Here is a 20,558-nt window from a genome sequence, read left to right on the forward strand (position 1 = left end):
GTCTAAAACTTGACACACAATAGATCGTCTTTTTTCTTAAATGCACAAAGTAAACCCCCGAAATAGTAAATTTTACACAGTTACTGATCTATGAGTTATAAAAGCCAGTGCAAAATAACAATGTCTATGTATGTGTGAAGAAATGGGTCAACAAAAAAAAGTTGTGCATCTGTATGTGTGGATCTGATTTCCCCTCGTCATCGGTGCTCAATCCACGGTCCCCAGCTGTCACAAACAGTCACTCTGACACACGAGTGCTCAGTCTGACACACACACACAAACATCTATACAACACACACACACTCACACACAACTATAGACGAGTTCAGCGCTGGAGCCACAAGAGAAATCACCTAAAAGAACTACAGAGGGAATAGAGAAAGCAATCCAGAGTGTGTATGTGTGCGTGTATCTGTGTGTGTGTGTGTGTGTGTGTGATGACACTTTATCTGACGGGCCTGAAGTGAAGACGCAGGTTGATTGGTTTGTTCGACTGTTGTCTACTGATAACACAACGCTGCAGTTACCACCAGCAGGTAAAGGATTCCTCCACAGAGATTCACCAACACACCAGATTGGTCATTTCTTCTCCTCATTGACAGCAGGTATGATCCAGTTTAAGTTTTTATTACAGAAAATGCTTGCATTCCTTCACAAATCCATTCTTCTTGTTCAATATAATATAATAGTTGCAGTCATATAAAGCCACAAAAAACACATAAACATTTTCGTGCTTATTTTCCTTCACTAATTTTAAGTGCTTGTTACATTTAGTTGATTTTTTTTTCTCTTCCTTCTTTACCGGCAGAGACATCCAAATTTAGCAGTGATGAGATTGAATTTCACATCCCTAGAATAGTTTGAGCCAAGCGGACAAGTGTACTTATGTGTGTGAATATGACTGCACAGCTACATGTACTGCCTCTTACATCCAATATATCTGTTTTAGTATTTTATGAATATTCCTCTGTAAAAGTTTTAACATGATAAAATAATTACTCCTGTTAAAGTCCTTACCTGCCCTGTTTTATTTCATTCAGCGGTGGTACAGGAAGTTAAGGAATGTGTACATAAACTCATGAAACTTAAAGACTTGAATAGTTAATACAACCTTTATTTATGATCATCAGAAAATCCTTCATTTATATAGATACAGGGACCGTACTGTAGAAGATACAAAGGTGCAGAGATTCAAATAGAAACAAGTAGTTGCAATATTTACAATGGGAAATATAGTTGTGCAACAAAAAAAACAATGATTATTATTGGGTCAGTGTGTAAAAATGTGGGGGATCTACCTGCAGAAATGCAACAGAATAGAATAGAATAGAATAGAATAGAATAGAATAGAATAGAATAGAATAGTTTATATCAATAGAATGAATCTTCAATGGATTCCACCATGTTGGGCTGAACTGCCTTTTTCTTTGTTCTGTTTTATAATAGGTGTTCCACTGTTTTAGTACATTATCACAACCGACTATTTTTAGAGTCAACTAGAGTCAATATCCTGTAAAAGAAAAAAAAGCAACAAAACACAGAGTTATGTTGTAAGCTGCCACTGTATGGGAAAGTGGGACTACTAGATGAGGTGTACATGCTGTTACACCTTATAAAGAAAGTATAAAATTACTCACATTTTTTAGGATTTCATGAGTTACTAAATACTACTAAATACTAAAAGAAACTCCAATAACCAGCCAAAAGCGATATCAACGCAACATAAATGAATATGATATTATAGAGAGGGATATTATGATATATTGTGAGAAGACCGAACAACCTGAACAAGGTAGAGGATGTAACCTCTGATAGAATACAAGGGTCTTAAACAGAGAAAGGGGAAAAATATAACAAAATGAATGCTTATTTCTTTTGTCACACACTGGGGTATAGAAATAACTACTACTACTACTACTACTACTACTACTAATAATAATAATAATAATAATAATAAATATTTGCAGAAATACATTTGAATTTGTACTGAAACCTTCGTCTTCTCTACACAAGCAGAAAAAATGTTCTCCTGATCTCTTTTAGGTGAGGCTGTCATTGTCTTCGCTGAACTATGGACCAGTGAGTTTAATTCTTGATCATCTTCCTGTACAGTTTCATATCACTGGACATGCTTTCCCTTCTTTTCCATTAACTCCAGCTGCACAAAACAATGGAACTGTCCTGCATGTTTTCTGACAATTAACAGTCAAGTATCTTTAACCCATAAAGACCCAAACAGCCACCAGTGATCACAAGCATCTACTGATGTAAAATGTTTAATATCTTCTGAACCACTAATCCTATCAATACATGTAAATAATTTAGGTCAAATGCAGTTTATCATCTTTTCATGGTCATCAGATATGACCCATTTGGACGTTCAGAGGCTCTGTAGTGAACGTGGAAACACCGTCATCTTCTACAGCAGGGGTTCCCAAAGTGGGGTACATGTGCCCCCAGGGGTACTTGGAAGAAGTCCAGGGGGTGCTTGACATTGTTTTGGAAAAATACATTAAATACGTCATTATGTACTGAATACAAAATAAATAATGACAATTAATGCTGAAATATAGAACACAATAAATACATTCATATAATAGTTTATTGTCAATCATCTTGTTTAAGCTCTGGTAACATTTTAAGAACATTTTTATTTTATATTATTCAAGATGAGTTTGAGTAAATAAGTAATTGTTTTTGTTGATGAAAGGTTCATTTAATGATTAATGACCAATTTATTTATTTTTCTTGTCAAAGAAAGAGGGCACTTTTCAGTTTATATTTTTTTATTTTTATTTTTTGTTTATATTTTGCACACAAAATTTACTTTAAAAAATGTGCTTTTTTTATATATTATGGTTACATATATGTTGTTTGTTTCCAAAGTTTTGAAAATAAAAACAAACATCTTCGGCACAGGAACAAATTTTGCCAATTTTTTTTCAGTTAAAAATGATGAAGCGAGAGCTGGGGGTAATTGGCTAAAAAAGTATATTTCGGGGGATACTCCACTGTAAAAAGTTTGAGAACCACTGTTCTACAACAATGATTCACCAGTAAAACCCATGAAGTTTGATAAATGACAGTGGATGGAGACACTTGTTTTACATTCATGTCTTTACTGAAAAAGTAACTTTTTTCAGTTTTCTATGTATTTGATATAATAACCCTCAACTTTAATCTGAAGTTTAATGAACAACCGCATGATCAGTAAATTAAATACAGAAAAATGCATGATTTTCACTGAAAACATGGCAAAATACAGAGGGTAATATTATAAATACTGATAAATCACTTCAGAAAATTTTAGTCTACAGAAAAATTCTTTTGGGTACTGACACAGAAGTAGGACCGGGTCTTTATGGGTTAAGATGGGATGGTTAACTTTATCTGTTATTCATGTCCCCCCCATTTTGACATTTTGATGTTAATATTTTCATCACAGCTCCGCTCATGAAAGCTGTGAACTCATCATTTGGTCTCACTGGGGGTATTGTGTTTTCTTTCTGTGTCAGGGAGGATGACAAAAACTCATTGGATATCCATGACAACCCTCCAGTTCCTGACAACGTGGTGAAGGAGGATGGAGACACCGTGAGTGACAGGACCGTATCAACCCCCAACCGCTCACCCTCCATTCCCGAGCAGTTTAAAATAGCCACCAGCTGGGAGAGGAACGCCAAAAATATGAGCCCTGACTCGAGTCTTTGTGTCTTTTATCCACGGTGGAATAAATTAACCAACCCTGACTAATGAGCAAGGGACGATAGCTGTATCAGAAACATAAGATAAGAGTGAATAACACAAAGCAGTTAAAATGCATTTATTACCAGTTTTTACAAGCATATACACTGTATTATTTTAACAAATACTATGTTGAATTTAACACATTTAAGTCATTTATTGATCAAATGGGAACTGATTCCAGTAGAAAATGCCGACAATAAAATTTTTGCATAAAATAAAATACAGGGGAAAAATTTAATTATTTCACTTTTTTACTTCACTATTTGTTTATTTTAATTTCTACCAATATTTTGCTTTTTTTTTTTTTTTTTTTACATAATATTATCACTGGGCTATATTTAGTTTAACTGTATTTTGATAACTGCTTTTATTTCTTGAAAAAATTATAAAGTTTAACTAAAATTGTTAAGCAAATTTTGCTTAGAGATTTCATCAAAATAGAAACAGTCAGACATTAATAAATTTTTGTGAATTATTTTTGCAAATGTGAGAGAATATTTTACATTTTAACTGATTTAAAACTTAAAATCTACTAAGTAATATTAGACGTATTGGATATGATCAGATTTTCACATCGTACAGAGAATTTTGTAATTCTTTCACATTTTACTTGTAGTTTTTGCTTAGTTTGGCTGTTTCTATTAGTTAGTATTGAATGTTTATGACCGGATATATTCCTACAGTTTGATTATTTTTACTCAATTGCACTTTATTATTTCCATTGTGTATTATGTTGGACCTCTTACACCAAAATCTGAGTTTAAAGAAGGTAGAATAAAAATGAATGAGTGACTGATTATATACATTTAAGTTGATATTTTAATAACTGACACAATGCTTTTTTTTTAAAGCTGTATACAGTTAAAGATTTATTTTCTCTCCTAGGTTTATTTCATTTATGAGGAGGAGGTGGAAGTGGAGGAAAAGGAACCAGAACCTCCTCAGGAACCCATCGTCATGGTCAACGATAAGCCACATAAATTCAAGGACCACTACTGCAAGAAACCCAAATTCTGTGATGTCTGTGCTCGTATGATTGTCTGTATGTAGAAAATGTCATAAACTTGTATCCATGCACTTTTTCCTAGAATGTGATTTTTTTATTTGCTGCATAAACACTTTTGACTGTCCTTTTGTTTGTCTTACAGTGAACAATAAATTTGCTCTGAGGTGTAAAAACTGCAAGACCAACATCCACCATTCATGCCAGTCCTATGTGGAGTTCCAGAGGTGTTTTGGTAAAATTGTAAGTCCTGCTCTACCTGTGTCAGTGCATTAAAGAAACAAAATCAGGTATTTTATCTGTTTGTTTTCTGCAGCCGCCTGGCTTCAGAAGGGCCTACAGCTCACCTCTATACAGCAGTGACCAACCAGATCCAAGTGAGTCCTAGAGCTTCTAACACTCAGATTTATTCATTTTTTAAAACTTCATCTTTATTTGTTTTATCAACAGACAATACAACACAGAAACTAGGGGTCACTGGTTAAACACAAAATATTTAAATGACAGACAGTAGTAATTATGCTTTGTTTTGTTTATAGTCCAGCCATTTTCTCCAGCTCTTTATGAAGATATGTTACTTGATCCTTAGGTAATTAGTCAATCTTTCCATAGAGTAGATTTCCTGTTTTATAGCCACTGATCCTCACAGGGTGCATCAGTTTTGAGCCAGTGCCTTGAAATGGCGTTTTTGGAAGCAATTATAAGAAGTATAAAAACGTATTTGTCTTCTTTCTCTATTACATCTCCAGGTAGCTATTCCAGCAAAAATTAAAAAAAAAGGGGGTCTTTAGGAATTGTGAAAGTCATAATGCCCTCAATTATTTCAAAAAGCGTAACACTCAGATTTTAAAGGCTACTGTTCCTGAATGGGTAGATGTCCACATGTGTAATTTAACTATATCTGATCACATATCCTGATCATTAACTAGACAACCCAAACCGGAACGACCCTGTGTTTGACACGCTGCGAGTCGGGGTCATCATGGCGAACAAGGAACGCAAAAAGAATGAAAATGACAAGAAAAATGTGAGTAAATACTGAGTGGATAACATGTATTTAATCAAACTAGAGGGTACTGATGAAAATGAGAATTAGCAAAATGGCACTAAATGAATACATAAATAGATGTCTATTGTAAGTGTTATTGACAATTCAAGGATTTTATTTATTTACGTATTTGTTTGTTTGTTCATTTACATGAACAGTAATTTAGAAAGATTCAAAAGAATTATTTATTTATTTATTTATTTATTCCCACTATTAATCAATGACAGAAAAAATGTTAGCGATAATGTCAGTTCAGTATTTTTTTCACATTCCCAAAAACAAAATAATAATAATTATAATAATAATAATAATAATAATAATAATAATAATAATAAACCTACTCTCGTTACAATCAGAGAAAGGAATTGTATACTATTTAATTTACAGACATTCACAATTTTGTCTTCTTTCTAGATGATGATGATGATGGAGGAGGAGGAAGAGGAAAATCAACAGCCGAAAGAAAATGAGGAAGGAGGAGAAGGTAAAAAGACACAAAGCAATATCCCACAGAAGACTTTCTAACTGACTCCGATGATTAAGTTTTGACTCCAATTTGTAATATTCATGCAGGAAAACCTGAAGATAAAAAGGACAAAGGAGGAGATAAAGCAGATGACAAGGTGGGAAAAATCCACCTTTAATTTCTAAGTTAGTCTAATGACCATATAGTTTTTATGTTTTTAATCTACATGCTGTTTTGTCGACAGGCTAAGACGTTCTCTCATTCCCACTATTACATGGCTCTGTATCGCTTTAAGGCCATTGAGAAAGACGACCTTGATTTCCAGTGAGTTCAGACCTTTTCATTTAATTCTTCACCCTATTTTAATTGAATTTGTTTCATCATAAACTGTGGTGAAAGATTGTGAATATTTGATGTTCTGTGTGATAGCCCTGGTGATAGGATCACGGTGCTGGATGACTCTAATGAAGAGTGGTGGAGGGTGAGTTTTACTTAAAACATGACCTAAACCATCAAATGTAGAATATGTTTTTGTTATTCCACTTTTTGAGGTTTCATTGTAAATTTGTTTAATTCCAGGGTAAAATGGGGGATAAAACAGGCTACTTCCCCACCAACTACCTCATAAAAGTGCGTGCAGCAGAAAGGGTTTACAAGGTGACCCGCTCCTTTGTAGGAAACAGAGAAATGGGACAGATTACACTGAAGAAAGATCAGGTACGGTCGTGAGTATATCCAAATACTTTTATTCAAATACTGCACATAACACACATTTGACGTACTTGTTCTTCACATGAGTGTTTCCCTTTTATATGTCAGGAACTAAGCAGTAAAACAATGAGGAATCAGGATTAAAGTGTCAAAAGCAGCAGGTTTTCATTTGCTCTAAAGAATACAAAGAGCAAAAATTGTAATAGCAAGGCCAATAAAAAAGAGGTCAACGCAATAAAACTGTACTCAAAATAACAGCATCTGAGCAAGAGGGTATTAACAGGACAAACTGACCTAACATAATGACACAAGAGGGAATATACATATATATATATTTAGTGGCTTGGCTGAACCAAGTAACACATAAAGGGAAACCAGGATGGACGCCACCTATAATTAAATACAATGCAAAGACTAAATCAGCCCTGTTTCACCACAACCTGAACTGCCTGGTAACTCAAAGACAAAGAAACAGAAGATTTATATGACAAATAAGTTACACATGTATAGTGAATAATTACTCTACAGTGTTAATATGTGTGTATTTATGTGCTACAATGTAAATTAATATAAAATACCAATTTGTGGTTAGCTGGAACTGAACATGTGCAGGAAAATAAGTGACTGCAATACAATAACCATAACCTAATAACAGATTAATGAAGTGGGACCAAAGTGATGACGATTCCAAGGACCCATGACTGACAGGGGCCTTCAAAAACAGTAGAACCATAGTAAGTTGTTTGAAAGGAAAATTATTAACCTATCACCATAAAAAAATGTTTGCTTTTTAAGTATTAATGTTGTAGAAGAACAACTCACTATTTACAATATTATGGGCGATACTGGGAATTTTGGTATCGAACCAATACCAAGTAAATACAGGGCTAGTATTGCCAATACCGATACTTTTTACTTGAATTGTCATGAACATTGAATAATTTTGTGATCTTGCCTTTAGTTAGTTGATTATGATTAAGATAAAACACAGGACAAATATTTTAGGCAAATAAACAATTTTTTTTATTAACTAACTACAATATAAAGCAATTTAACAGCATAACAATAATTCCCCTTTAACCTTTTACTAAACACAAGTGTTTAAGAAAAAGTTACTAGTGAAAAATAACAAGTGCTGTTTGCACAGACAGACAGACTTGGAGAGAAGCTGTGCTCACATGAATTCTGAGAAAAAATTTGAGTAATTTGCTGGATGTATAGAAGAGAAAACTGCAACAAAAGTATCAGTCTCATCATGCTAGTATTGATCCAATCCGATACTCACCTTGGTATCGATACTATCAATAATTAGATTGATTCGCCCAGCCCTAAATCACAATATTAAAAAGATAATAAATACAAAAAATGGGGGAAACTGTACAAATATAGGGGGGAAAGAAGATACAAACATTTAGGGAAATATGACTATGTACATGTGCATTGCATGGAGGTAAAAAAAAAAGGAGAACGCAGACATTAACAAGATCAGTAGTGCAGATACGACGGGTAATAATAAGTGTTCAGAGAACGCAAACCTCTGCCAAGCACCCTGAACGGTGTGCATGTGTGGATCAACTATTTCTTTTTAAATTAAACAGTTTCAAGGTTGTTCCATACAGCAGAAAAAGTTGAAGCTTGGTACCAGTCATGTGTATGTCAAATTATATTAAATTCCAAGCAATATTTGTTGAGTTATAATGTAAAATGTGTCAGAAATGGGATTTTCAATGTTAAATTGAAATGTTCACAGAGTCCATATTCCACAGGGAATGTGGACAATTTTGTGCCAGGTACAAGATATTTTTATAAGCTACGGGTGTATCCATTTGGAGGCTAATCAGAGATGTTTTGAATTTTTTACGAATTTTCGAAAATTGCTCAATGATGAGAGATAGGAAAATCTGAGATTTTGTGACCTTGCTGTGACCTTGAACTTTGGCCTACTTGGCCCAAAATTTAATGGGTTCGTCCCAGGGCCTAGGCCTATCTGTGGGTAAAATTTGGTAAAGATCGTGGGAATAGTTTTCCCGTAAAGTTGCTAAAACAAACAAACAAACAAACAAACAAACACACACACAAACAAACAAAACAAACAAACACACACAGCAAAGTGATCACAATACCTCCTGGCGGAGGTAAAAATATTGCACACATGATGAAGCACACAGTGAAATTTAGTGCATATATGACTGTAAAACACTGACAGGAGACATTTTACTGTACATTACTTTTTGTTGTTTACATACATTTTGCTGATGTAAAGAATTATTTTGAATTTGAATGCAGAACTTGTGGTGGAGTATTTTCACATGTGGTATTAGTACTTTTACTGCAGATTAATAATAAATAATAATAATAAAATGTATTTCTATAGTATTTATCACAAAAAAGATTCACATAGTGCTTTACAATAAAATCAGAAGTCAAATTAACAGTCCTATGTATCATTTGATGACCAGAACATGAGGTTTTTCATGTATTAAAACCTTATATTCAAGTATTTAATGTGGGTTTCCAGGAAATTATCTAAGAGCCTTGTCACATCATGACATCGATATTTTATTCAAAGTGACTATTAGCACAGTTCTAACCACACTGCCAACATCTGGAGGCGTTTCTTAGATATGATGGGATGTTAAACTGTGCTGCTGCTCTGTCTTTCAGATTGTTGTGAAGAAAGGAGATGAGAAAGGTGGATACTTAAAGGTCAGCACTGGACGCAAGCTGGGCTACTTCCCTGCTGATCTGCTGCAGGAAATCACTATGGCATAAACTCCAATAAGACACGACGCTTTCTTAGAGATCAGAATAACAGTTTTCAGCTGCGAACACAAAAAATATCTAAATTATGTCTTCATTGTGCCTTTTACAGCAAAGATTAAATTGCTGTTTTTGTGCCTTATGATGTATGAAACAGATTATGTTTCTTTAATAATTACAGTGATGAAGTACTAATGTGATGTTTGTTGTGAATAGTGTGATAGATATGTTCAAATGCTTCTACTTTAGTATCTGTAGATGCACCGAGGGCCTAAAGAGCCCTGCAAATAATATGAAGTGATAAATTTAAGTCTGAATGAATCAATAAATTAAGTAGTAAATAAATTTCACAGTTCTTAAATAAGTATTTTTATGTAAAAGGTACAACATTTAGTCATTTGTCTGTTCAGGAATCAAATATTCTAGGTATTTTTATCACTATTTGAAAGGTTGACTGTGTCTTTTAAGAATAAATGAGGAATTAAAGTCGAGCTATTTCAATATAACATTCATGTACATACCTTAAAGAAGAAGAAAATAGACTGAAGATCTGTACATAGTTAAACCCTATGATGAAAAGGGAAACAAGACCTGAATGTCAAACCACAATGTCTCTGAAGCTGAAATGTTTGCACTAACTGCTGCTCTTAAAGCTGTGTGACTCAGTGTTTTAATATTAAACCTGAAGTGTACTTAAATGTTACGCGTGAAACATTTCATTCCATAGCCGCTTATGGGTGTTAAAAGGTTTTTCTGTAATCAGCTATGATGATGGTGATGAGCAGGACTTCTAAGGAGGATATTTTTATTCTAATATGAAATTGAGCCCATCAGGATTTTCCTTTAATTTGTCATATGTTGGTTTTAAGAGCATTTTCGCCCTCTAGTGGAAGAAGTCAGTAGAAGAAACAGATACAGTTTATTTGCAGTTAAATTCTCTGGCATTAGTCTTAGATTTGGGCTACTTCTATCATGTATTTGATATTATACCAGGGAAGTAAACATAGACATGGTAATACAAGAGTTTTTAAGTACAGTTTGGTGCCAGCTCATCACTATGTGGTTCCTTCTGGCCTGAAAGAAGATAAACTATATTTTTCCTTTATGGGAAATTATTGTCTTTAGCTCAGAATAAAATAAAATAAAATAAAATAAAATATTCATAGACTATTTACATAATACCATATAGTAATCCTACATCACCACATAATTCATCTTGTTTCACTAAATCTTTTGATTTCCTTCCTCTTAAAGAACCAAATGTTTCAATCTAATAAAATAAACAGCTACTCAGAGAAGATGGGCCCAAATATCATAATCATCAGCACAGTGATGCCTAAAAATACACCTCTACATCTTAAATTGAATGTTAAATTACATATATCTATCCACCCATAGTCTTACTGTTGAAATAATGCTTTAAAATTCATGATATTAGATTCTCAGCAGAGTTTTGGAATGCTTAGATAAAAATAGACTCAAAACTGGAAAAATATCCACTCATAAACATATTTGTAATATGCTTTTTGATCTCATTGTTTGTTTATTGTTGCTTTTTTGATTCATTTTAATCTGTGATACATCAGACTACAGAGAAAACCTACACCCACAACCAGTAAAGTCTTTTATTTTTACAGTATTGTTTGGAGCTGATTAGCATTGAAACTGCTTGAAATATTGCTACAGTACAATACACATATGGTAATTTTAGATATGTTGTCAAGTGGAAATATTAAACATATTACCTTGAAAGTATCACAGTGTGGAATCATTTTCTAATAATGAATATGATAATATCATACCATAGTTTTCTCACTCATTTTAATGTACAATATATATTCTTCTTGACAAAACAAAACAAAAAAAAGCAGTGTCTAGGAGACTCTTCTACAAATAATGCACAGTTACATCTGCTCTCTGGTTACATGACATTTTAACAGTACCTGTCCTTCTTGTTAATGTTTAATTATTAAAATCAGCTCTTATTTTACTTGAGCATTTAAATTTGTTAGATAAATATACAGCATCATAAGAACGTCGCAAACCATGTTACAAACAGAATAATTGGTGACATGTAATTTTACACCTCAGGATGGCGCTATCTGAACAGTTGTGTCATCACCAAAGTCCCTTGTCGCCCTAATTTAAAAAAAAAACAACAAAAAAACCCCCTAAAAGATGTCTGTAGAAAAGCTGTCCATCACAAATGCAACCTGAGGCCAAGGCGTATATATCTTCCAGAAAGTGTTGTTTTTACTGTCTGCGACATGTGACAGACAGAAACCTGTCATGTCAGTCCTAAAGCATGCATCTGGCAGATTTTATCATTGTGGTATGTCTGCAAGACTGGTTCTCAACTATAAATATTTCAGTTATTAAAGTCTTCCAGTAAGTTCTTACAATTATACTTCTTTCTTCCTGAAATGACCCTTTTGTTTTACTGAGAACATAACCCTATCAGTGTCATGTAACTCTATCAACCTACACGTTCCTTTAACATTACTGTATTCAACTCGATGCCTCATCTAACCAGTTGGTTATTTCATTCACTGTTCCTCATAATTTTTATCATATAGATAGATAGATAGATAGATAGATAGATAGATAGATAGATAGATAGATAGATAGATAGATAGATAGATAGATAGATAGATAGATCCTTTATTCATCCTTTTGCAGGAAATTGTTTGGTTACAACAGCAGCAGTACAAACAGTACAAGAAAAAACACACTGACCCATCACAATAGACATCCCACATACAACCAACAATGGAACGAAGAAGTGTTTAAAAAACAGAATAAAAGATATATAAATATATATATAAATACAGATACATATATATATATATATATATATATATATATATATATATATATATATATATATATATATATAATATGTAAAATAAAAGTAATGTAAATAATACAATAAAACAAAACACCTATACTATAGGTGTTTTGTTTATTTGTGTATTATTATCATTATTATTATTATTATTTATTTATTTATTTATTTTTTTTTATTTTTTTTTAATTTTTTTTACAAAAAGCAAGATATCATCCCTGCCACATTTTAAGAAAACATAAGACATTATGTTTTGTGAATTTATATGATGTAGCCTCTGAAGGCCAGTTGCCCCCAGTACCTGAGACAGCCACAGTTCCATCTGGGTTACTATGGTAATGCCTATAGCAATAAACATATTCTGTGCATCCATGTGACCAGAAGAATGTCAGTGAAAAACTGCACAGAGCCAATTGTTAGACAACAGAACACAATCAAAACAACAAGCACTTACCTGGGCAAATATCTAAAAGAAGCCAACAGTCTGAGACCAGCATACGTCATGAATAATTTCATTAAAAAACAGACCAATGTGACCAAATTTGCACTGCAAAGCTAACATTCAGCAGATCCAAATGTACATCTCTACCACAAAAACTCACTAAATGAGACAAAGAAGAGCAAAATAATGGTTGCATCATGGAGTGATGATCATGACTTTTGTCTTACCTTTGCTATTTTCTGATCAGAACTTGGTTTAAATGGATGAAGCTTCAGCTATCTGCTAATCCATTGTTTTGTGTTACACTGAAATGATTCCCACTGGAAACAGCCCAGGGCCAAACAGGTTTTAAATATTTAAATGGACTTACTCCTCAGTCTCTTCATACACACAGTAGAGCCAAAAAGTTTTCAGACACCCTTTAATTATCAACACTCTCAAATACTATCATGATATATTCTTTTTTGTGTTTCAAAAGTTGTGGCTGCATCAGACACACACAAAAAAATGCAAATTTTTTTGTTAACAAGAAAAAGTAACAAAACTAAATTTTTGACAGTTTAAACATGTCACACCCTGGATGTGTTTTATTATTTTGCTGAAATATGCAGTTTTGACCTCGACAGAACTGAGCATGTGCAGAAGGGAGCATGTGGGTTTAGAGAATGGAAATATACTTGGAAGAGTTCAGTAATTTAAGAGGGATTCTAAATGTAATACATTACAAAAGCATGGGGTAAGGGGGCGGGAGTATATCCGTTAAACTTCATCCCGCTCCTTTTCAAATGTTTTTTTTTCTTTTCATATAACATTCTTTGTTGTTGTTTTGGTTTCAACATTCAAAATGAAAAGAACAATCAACCAATCAAATCAATCATGTGGTGTCCAAAAACCTATTTCCACCACTGTACATACACTGCAAAGTTGATCAGAACTCACTGTTAAGTTACAAAACTTGCAAAACTCTGGAGGTCACATCCTGATCATATGAAATCTGCTATGAACTTCATTGCCTTCAACAGAGTCACTAAATGATGGTTTAATTGGCAAAAAAAAAAAAAAAAAACGGTACTCATGCTTAATTTTGCATGTGGTGTGCATTAAAATACATACTTACTTTTTCATTCAACCTGTGCTCAGGTCATACGACATATTTTACTTTTTTGATCCTGTAAAGCGTAAGTTTAAGTGTAACTGTAAGTGTCACCACAATACATGTGATCTGTGTTTTCAGGAGAGTGCACCTGCACACAGCACACATGGCACACACACTATGGGAGGAGACTCTAGGTTACATTCCACAAATATTACACCTCATTATAAATATAAGACACTGGGTCACAACAGTGTCTTACCTGGTTCAGCCACGAGAATGGTAAAGGCAATGTTCAATCCACTGCTGCTGCTGCTGATGTGCTCTCTCTCCACAGTTCAAGGAGAGCTGAGTAAGAAAACAGCTCAGAGTACCAAATCTGCAGATGGCTCTTCTCAACAGGCTTATGAACCGGACATCCACTCTGTGCTCAGAGAGATGAGTGCCTCACTGGCTGCACAGAACGTTGAAATAAAACACTTACAGCAAGAGAATGCAGGTAATGTATTTCACAGCACAGGACATTTAACAACTGTATGACTCTCTAAGCAGTTTCTACTCTAATGACAGATATGTCTGATGACATTCTTTTCTAGCACTGACTGCCAAGCTGAAAGACATGGAAGGACAGAAGACTGAGGTGGACAAATTGAAGCAACAGCTACAAGACGCTGTGAAGACATCTATGCAAAATTACTCTAAATTAATGAAGATTACAGACGGTAGATCATTTGTTCATATTTAACATGAATGCACACAAGAATATATGAACCATAAATGTGACATTTCAGTTGCATTTCATCCAGTCATTCTCATAGATAGATAGATAGATAGATAGATTTAATTTGGTCTCTATCCATTTAAAGATGAAGACATACAACCACAGTAAATCCCATTCATGTTTAGAAACTTCTTGGGATAAAGATATTCACTGCTTTCTTTCTCTGTCAGTCAAACAGGTGGCTTTCTCAGCTACTCTGACACGAGGCTAAAATTGCACTTATTCTTCTACAGACATTTCATGTGGTTCGTATTTGTTCAGGTTATTCCTATTTTTCATGAAAGGACACTAAATATTTTCAAGTAATTTTACTTTTTTCCGGTAAAACAAAGAAAACTCTGGAGTTGTCATCATTTATAGATTATTATGTTAGTATTTTGCTAGTCTGATCCACTTGAGATCGTACTAGTCTGTATGTGGAACCTGAACTAAAATGATCTGAACATCCTTGATTGTTAATATCTTCAGTGTAATTTTCCCTCAGGTCAGACTGGACCCTTTAGTGAGCCGGTTTTGGTCCATGAGCCACAAGTTTGACACCCCTGCTCTAGACAGATGATTTACACTGTGGATGTTCCATTCATTACCGTAATTGTTTGGTTTCAGACTTTCTTTTCACTCAGTAGATCTTAAACTTTATCTAATCACAATGACGCTATAGTAGTTTCTCTGTACTTACTGGTAGAGGTAATCTAATATCATATATGCAATCTGAATGATTGAAAATATTTTGGTTCAAAAAGGTGTCTGTAATATAGGATTTTATGTTTTATGTTCAATAACGCGACACAGTGGTGCAGTGGTTAGCACTCGTGCCTCACAGCAAGAAGGTCCTGGGTTCGATTCCAACACCAGTCGACGGGGGGTGGGACCTTTCTGTGTGGAGTTTGCATGTTCTCCCCGTGTCTGCGTGGGTTCTCTCCGGGTACTCCGGCTTCCTCCCACCATCCAAAGACATGCACCAATAGGTTAATTGGTTAATCTAAATTGCCCATAGGTGTGAATGTGAGAGTGATTGTTTGTCTCTATATGTCAGCCCTGCGATGAACTGGCGAAATGTCCAGGGTGTACCCTGCCTTCGCCCCTATGTAGCTGGGATAGGCTCCAAGCGACCCCCGTGACCCTAGTGAGGATAAAGCGGGTTCAGAAAATGAATGAATGAACTTTTTAACCACTAATCCTATCAATACATGTAAATGATTCAAGTAAAATGCAGTTTATCAGTTGGATATTTTTTACAAATTAAAGGTGGGGTATGAGATCTTAGAAAAACTGGTCGAGCAAGCTACATTTTGAAAATACACAATTCAAAAGTCCAAACCCCTTTCTTCAGACATCCCCCCGGAGCCACGCCTCCAGAGTACTGGCACGTGCAATGCTTGTTTTCGAGGGTTCACAAGCACTGCACAGCAACAATTCCACCGGCTACAGCTGCCCCGACTCTGGCTGCCGCTGCTACGGCTCCGGCTACCACGGCTCTGCCTACCACGGCTCCGTCGGTGCCGGCTCCAGCTCCGGCTGCCCCAGCTCCTGCGGCCACGGTCCATGCATACCTCATTCAGTCTACTTCAACACCTTCACTCTTACGGAACAGCCCCAGTTCATACCTATCTGGCTAATGTTACATTTCCTACTGATTTATGTTAATGACAAAACAGTTTGCCGGTGAACTTTCCATCCTACTATAGCCAAGCTCTGGCTCTGGCTTCTCTTCCTGAACAAGCCCTCCAAGCCTCTGAGAACACACGATTCATGCATGAAGAGGGGTACGCGCAGAGGGGGGAGGGACAAATGACAGTTGAGTTTGACAGACATATCACCATCCAACCATTTTGAGTGGGCGCTCAAAATGATTGGATGATGATTTTTCAGTCCTGTCCGTTCCACAGGTGACTACTTTTATTTAAATTTTTGTGAGCATTTAATTAATTGGTTGTAATTGGCGTGTGAAGGGGATTTTAAGCAGTTTAGTAAAAAATGCTCCAGGAAAACATCTTGCACCCCACCTTTAATCAACACACCAATTATTCTCTTTCTGTAAGTGTTTTATTAAACATTTCCACTTCTATAATTCTCTATTCTTTTCTGTTATTGTTTTGCCAGTCTCCTATCAACTAAAAAGCAGGGTTTGATGACTGAAATAAGCTTAATTAATGACTGAAAGACCACATAAAAGCCATCTGTAGCTTCATTTTAGTTTAAAAACCGAAAAATTTTCTTCATGAAATTTAATTTGTAAATAAATCTTTTGTTTCAGACTTCTCCAGAGCTCAAATGAGGAGCAGCTATATTGAAAATGCCATCTCTGCAGACAAAGTTACCACATGTGATAATTCGGATGTTCAGCGTCTCAAGTGTGGTAAGTCTGACCACTCTATTACCTTCACAATACTAAATAAACATGCAACTATAGAAATAAAAATAAAAAAGCACACTTTTGGATGTTGCACATTAGCTATTATAGTTTAGAAGTTGAGTTATCTGCCATGGTCTATAGTTGTCACACCTTAATTTTGCAGAAATGCCGCAAGCAGATATGTCAGCATTCTTAGACAAAAGTGGGACATTTATAGTATCTGAGCTTGTGGACTTTAAATGAATAAACACAGTACCAACACAAAAAAAAAAGAAAATCAAACCACTCACTCAAATCAAACCAAACTATTCTTTCACCCACTGACAATAAGGCAGATATGTCATCTGTATTTAAGCGTCACAGTCACATTACTGATCCAGTGGTTGAACATTAACAGCTACCATCACAGTGAGCCTCTAATGTCTAAAAATTATGTAAAGAATCCTGGTTTAAGTCCGTTATAACATTAGCGACCATGTTTGATATTCTATTTAAATTTTCAGGAATCACACCACAGTTCCTCTCACAGGTGCTCTAGAAGATCACAGGCTTCAGACACAAGAAAACCAACAATCAGAAATCGACAATGATCTAATCAAATAAAACCGCGCAGCACTGAATATGCAAACATAGCATTAACCATAACTTAAATTACTGATTTGCATAAGTATGTATCTAAAATGTAGTCCAGGGGTGTCAAACATGCAGTCCATGAGTCAAAACTGGCCCACCAAAAGGTGACATCTGGCCAATGACAAGATTTTGTGAAATGCAAAAATTACACTGAAGACATTAAGAGTCAACAGTGTCAAAATCATTTTAGTTCAGGGGCCACATACAGACAAATATCATCTCAAGTGGGTCAGACCAGTAAAACAATAGCATAAAAACCTATAAAAAATATATATATGGCAACTCCTAATTTTTTTTATTTGTTTTAGTGTAAAAAAATAAAATTACATGATGAAAATGTTTACAGTTAAAAAAAAAAATTTCCATAACAAAATGTGAATAATCCAAACAAGAATGAATGACCTTAAATTTCTTAAGAAAAATAAGAGGAATTTTAACAATGTTATGTATAGTTGTAATGTACTGTATATATGATAATGAGAAGCTGAGACATAAATTTGGTAGAATTGCACTTTCATTTTTTTAACACTTCCAGTTTAACACTGATCTGGCCCACTTGAAATCAAATGGGTTTGTATTTGTCCCCTGAACTAAAATGATGATCCAGTTGGTGTGGAGGAAGATCTAACAGCCAGCTGCAGAAAACAAAGGGTGGCTGGAGCTAAGCCTGGTGCAGGGTTATGAAGGGTTAGGTGTGGTTAAATAGGTCAGGCTGGGTACCACCCTGAGCTGGAAGTACAACAGTCTGTGTGTGATAAGCACTAAAATATCCTCTGACCCATAATCACACAACTGAAGTCACTTTAGAACTGATATATAGATGATAAAAATGATATATTAAGCCGGTCTGTCTTTTCCTTTTCCATCCAGATTCAGGAGTGATCGTTGTGCAGTCGGCTCTGTATGGACGAGCAGACAGGGAAACATGTAGTAAGGGCAGACCTCAGCAGGAGCTTAACAATGTCGGATGTTCTCAGCAAGGCACTCTGAATGTCCTCAAGACAAGGTACAGCCTAAATCAGAAGTGTCAAAACCTGCCCGCTAAAGGTTCCGATCTGGCTCGTTCAATGAATTTGTGAAGTGCAAAAATTACACAGAGGATATCAACATTCAAGGGTGTCTGACTCATTTTAGTTCCAAATTCCAGATTTCAAATTTACTACTAAAGTAACTTTCCTTTTTTGCACTAAAACAAAGAAAACATTTTAGAGTTCTCATTATTTATATTTAATTATGTTATTATTTTACTGGTTCAGCCTGTTTGAGAACAAATTGGGCTGTATGTGACCCCTGAACTAAACTGAGTTTGAAACCCATGGCCTAAATCCAACTAATTTAACAGGAAGTCCTTCTAAGAGGCCCATAAAATTTGGGACAATTTTTACGTGTGATATACAGTCACAGAAAAAAATGATCAGACCACCCTTGTTTTCTTCAGTTTCTTGTTCATTTTAATACCTGGTACAACTAAAGGTACATTTGTCTGGACAAATGTAATGATAACAACAAATCTAACTCATAGGAGTTTAATTTTAGAGCTGATATCTCACCATTTTCCATGGTTCTCTTGATAAGCAAAATCACTTAAGTTCTTGCATCAATAGCTATAGCATTGTGCTGCCAAAAACAGTGCTTTTAGGAATTCCATGTTTTCTTTTCTGTCTGTTTTAGTCACACAAGACACACAAAAGTTAGTACTTGATTGCAAAGCCACTGTTTTTGATGACTTTTGATGGTCTAATATTTTTTTCCATGACTGTAGTTTATTTTTATAGCATTATTTTCTCTGAAATGTTGTGTTCCTTCCAAAAGATAAAAGCACATACTAATTAACTTTTACTTGTTCCTGAATCCATGCTCTTTATGATCCCCCACAGATGTGATGGTAAGAGGGTGTGTGAAATAAAAACAAATCTTGTCCGTATTTCTGATCCCTGCCGTGGCATCTATAAGTACCTGGAGACCACCTACACCTGCAACCCAGCAAGTCAGTACCATTCTGTATAAATCAGGGGTGTGAAATATGAGGCCCGTGGTCCAACACTGATCCAGTACAATACTATCAATAACCTATAAATAATGAAAACTCCAAATATTTCTCTTTGTTTATGTGGAAAATGTAAGATTACAATGAAATGGTTACATTTACAAACTATCCTTTCATAAGAACAAATATGAACAGCCTGAAATATCTTTAAAAAAGTCCAATTTTACCAATATTCTGCCTGTTACTAAATGTTTTGTACATCTGTAGATCCCAGATCACTTATGTTAAAGGATAGTTTGGAGATGTAAACATTTAAAGTAATTTTACTTCTTTCACTCTAAAACATAGAGAAAAGTTACGAGATGACATTTTTTAAAATTGGTTATTATGTTATTATTTTAACTAGTCCAACCAGACTTGAGATCATAGTGGGCTGTCTGTGACCCTTGAACTGAAATGCCCCTGGTATAAACCTAATCATTCACAAAGCTCACTATTAATTGCAATATCAAATTTATTTAACATTATTTTATCAGACTGATGCAGTGAATACAGGATTTGCACTATCCATAGTGAATAGTAATAGTCAATAATAATTGTGTGAATTATGAAAATGAGTTGTCATGTGTTGGAGTTCACCCCTCTCGTAGTGAATGAGAGGGTCATGTCCCTGCGCCTTCGGGTCG

The 20,558-nt window shown here is 34.8% G+C and overlaps 1 protein-coding gene across 1 annotated transcript; it reads left to right on the forward strand.

The window, feature by feature from the left end:
• The first annotated feature begins 257 nt into the window (after nucleotides 1–257).
• Nucleotides 258–11,413, forward strand: LOC115422775 (SH3 and cysteine-rich domain-containing protein 3-like). The gene is made up of 13 exons (XM_030139315.1): nucleotides 258–605; nucleotides 2,044–2,079; nucleotides 3,516–3,594; nucleotides 4,633–4,789; nucleotides 4,896–4,993; nucleotides 5,067–5,127; nucleotides 5,680–5,777; nucleotides 6,213–6,282; nucleotides 6,372–6,421; nucleotides 6,509–6,588; nucleotides 6,694–6,745; nucleotides 6,844–6,981; nucleotides 9,640–11,413. Exons 2-13 carry the CDS (start codon nucleotides 2,072–2,074, stop codon nucleotides 9,745–9,747), a joined length of 999 nt encoding a protein of 332 aa, XP_029995175.1. The 5' UTR covers nucleotides 258–605; nucleotides 2,044–2,071; the 3' UTR covers nucleotides 9,748–11,413.
• The last annotated feature ends 9,145 nt before the right edge of the window (nucleotides 11,414–20,558 follow it).

This window comes from Sphaeramia orbicularis, chromosome 7 (assembly GCF_902148855.1).
Source record: "Sphaeramia orbicularis chromosome 7, fSphaOr1.1, whole genome shotgun sequence".
NCBI classification, from domain to species: Eukaryota; Metazoa; Chordata; class Actinopteri; order Kurtiformes; family Apogonidae; genus Sphaeramia; species Sphaeramia orbicularis.

What these genes read in the sequence shown, in the direction of transcription:
- LOC115422775 (XM_030139315.1), top strand. An exon ending in AGAGGTGTTTTGGTAAAATT is followed by an intron (nt 4,994 to 5,066) that starts GTAAGTCCTGCT and finishes TGTTTTCTGCAG; the next exon opens with CCGCCTGGCTTCAGAAGGGC. An exon ending in CTAATGAAGAGTGGTGGAGG is followed by an intron (nt 6,746 to 6,843) that starts GTGAGTTTTACT and finishes GTTTAATTCCAG; the next exon opens with GGTAAAATGGGGGATAAAAC.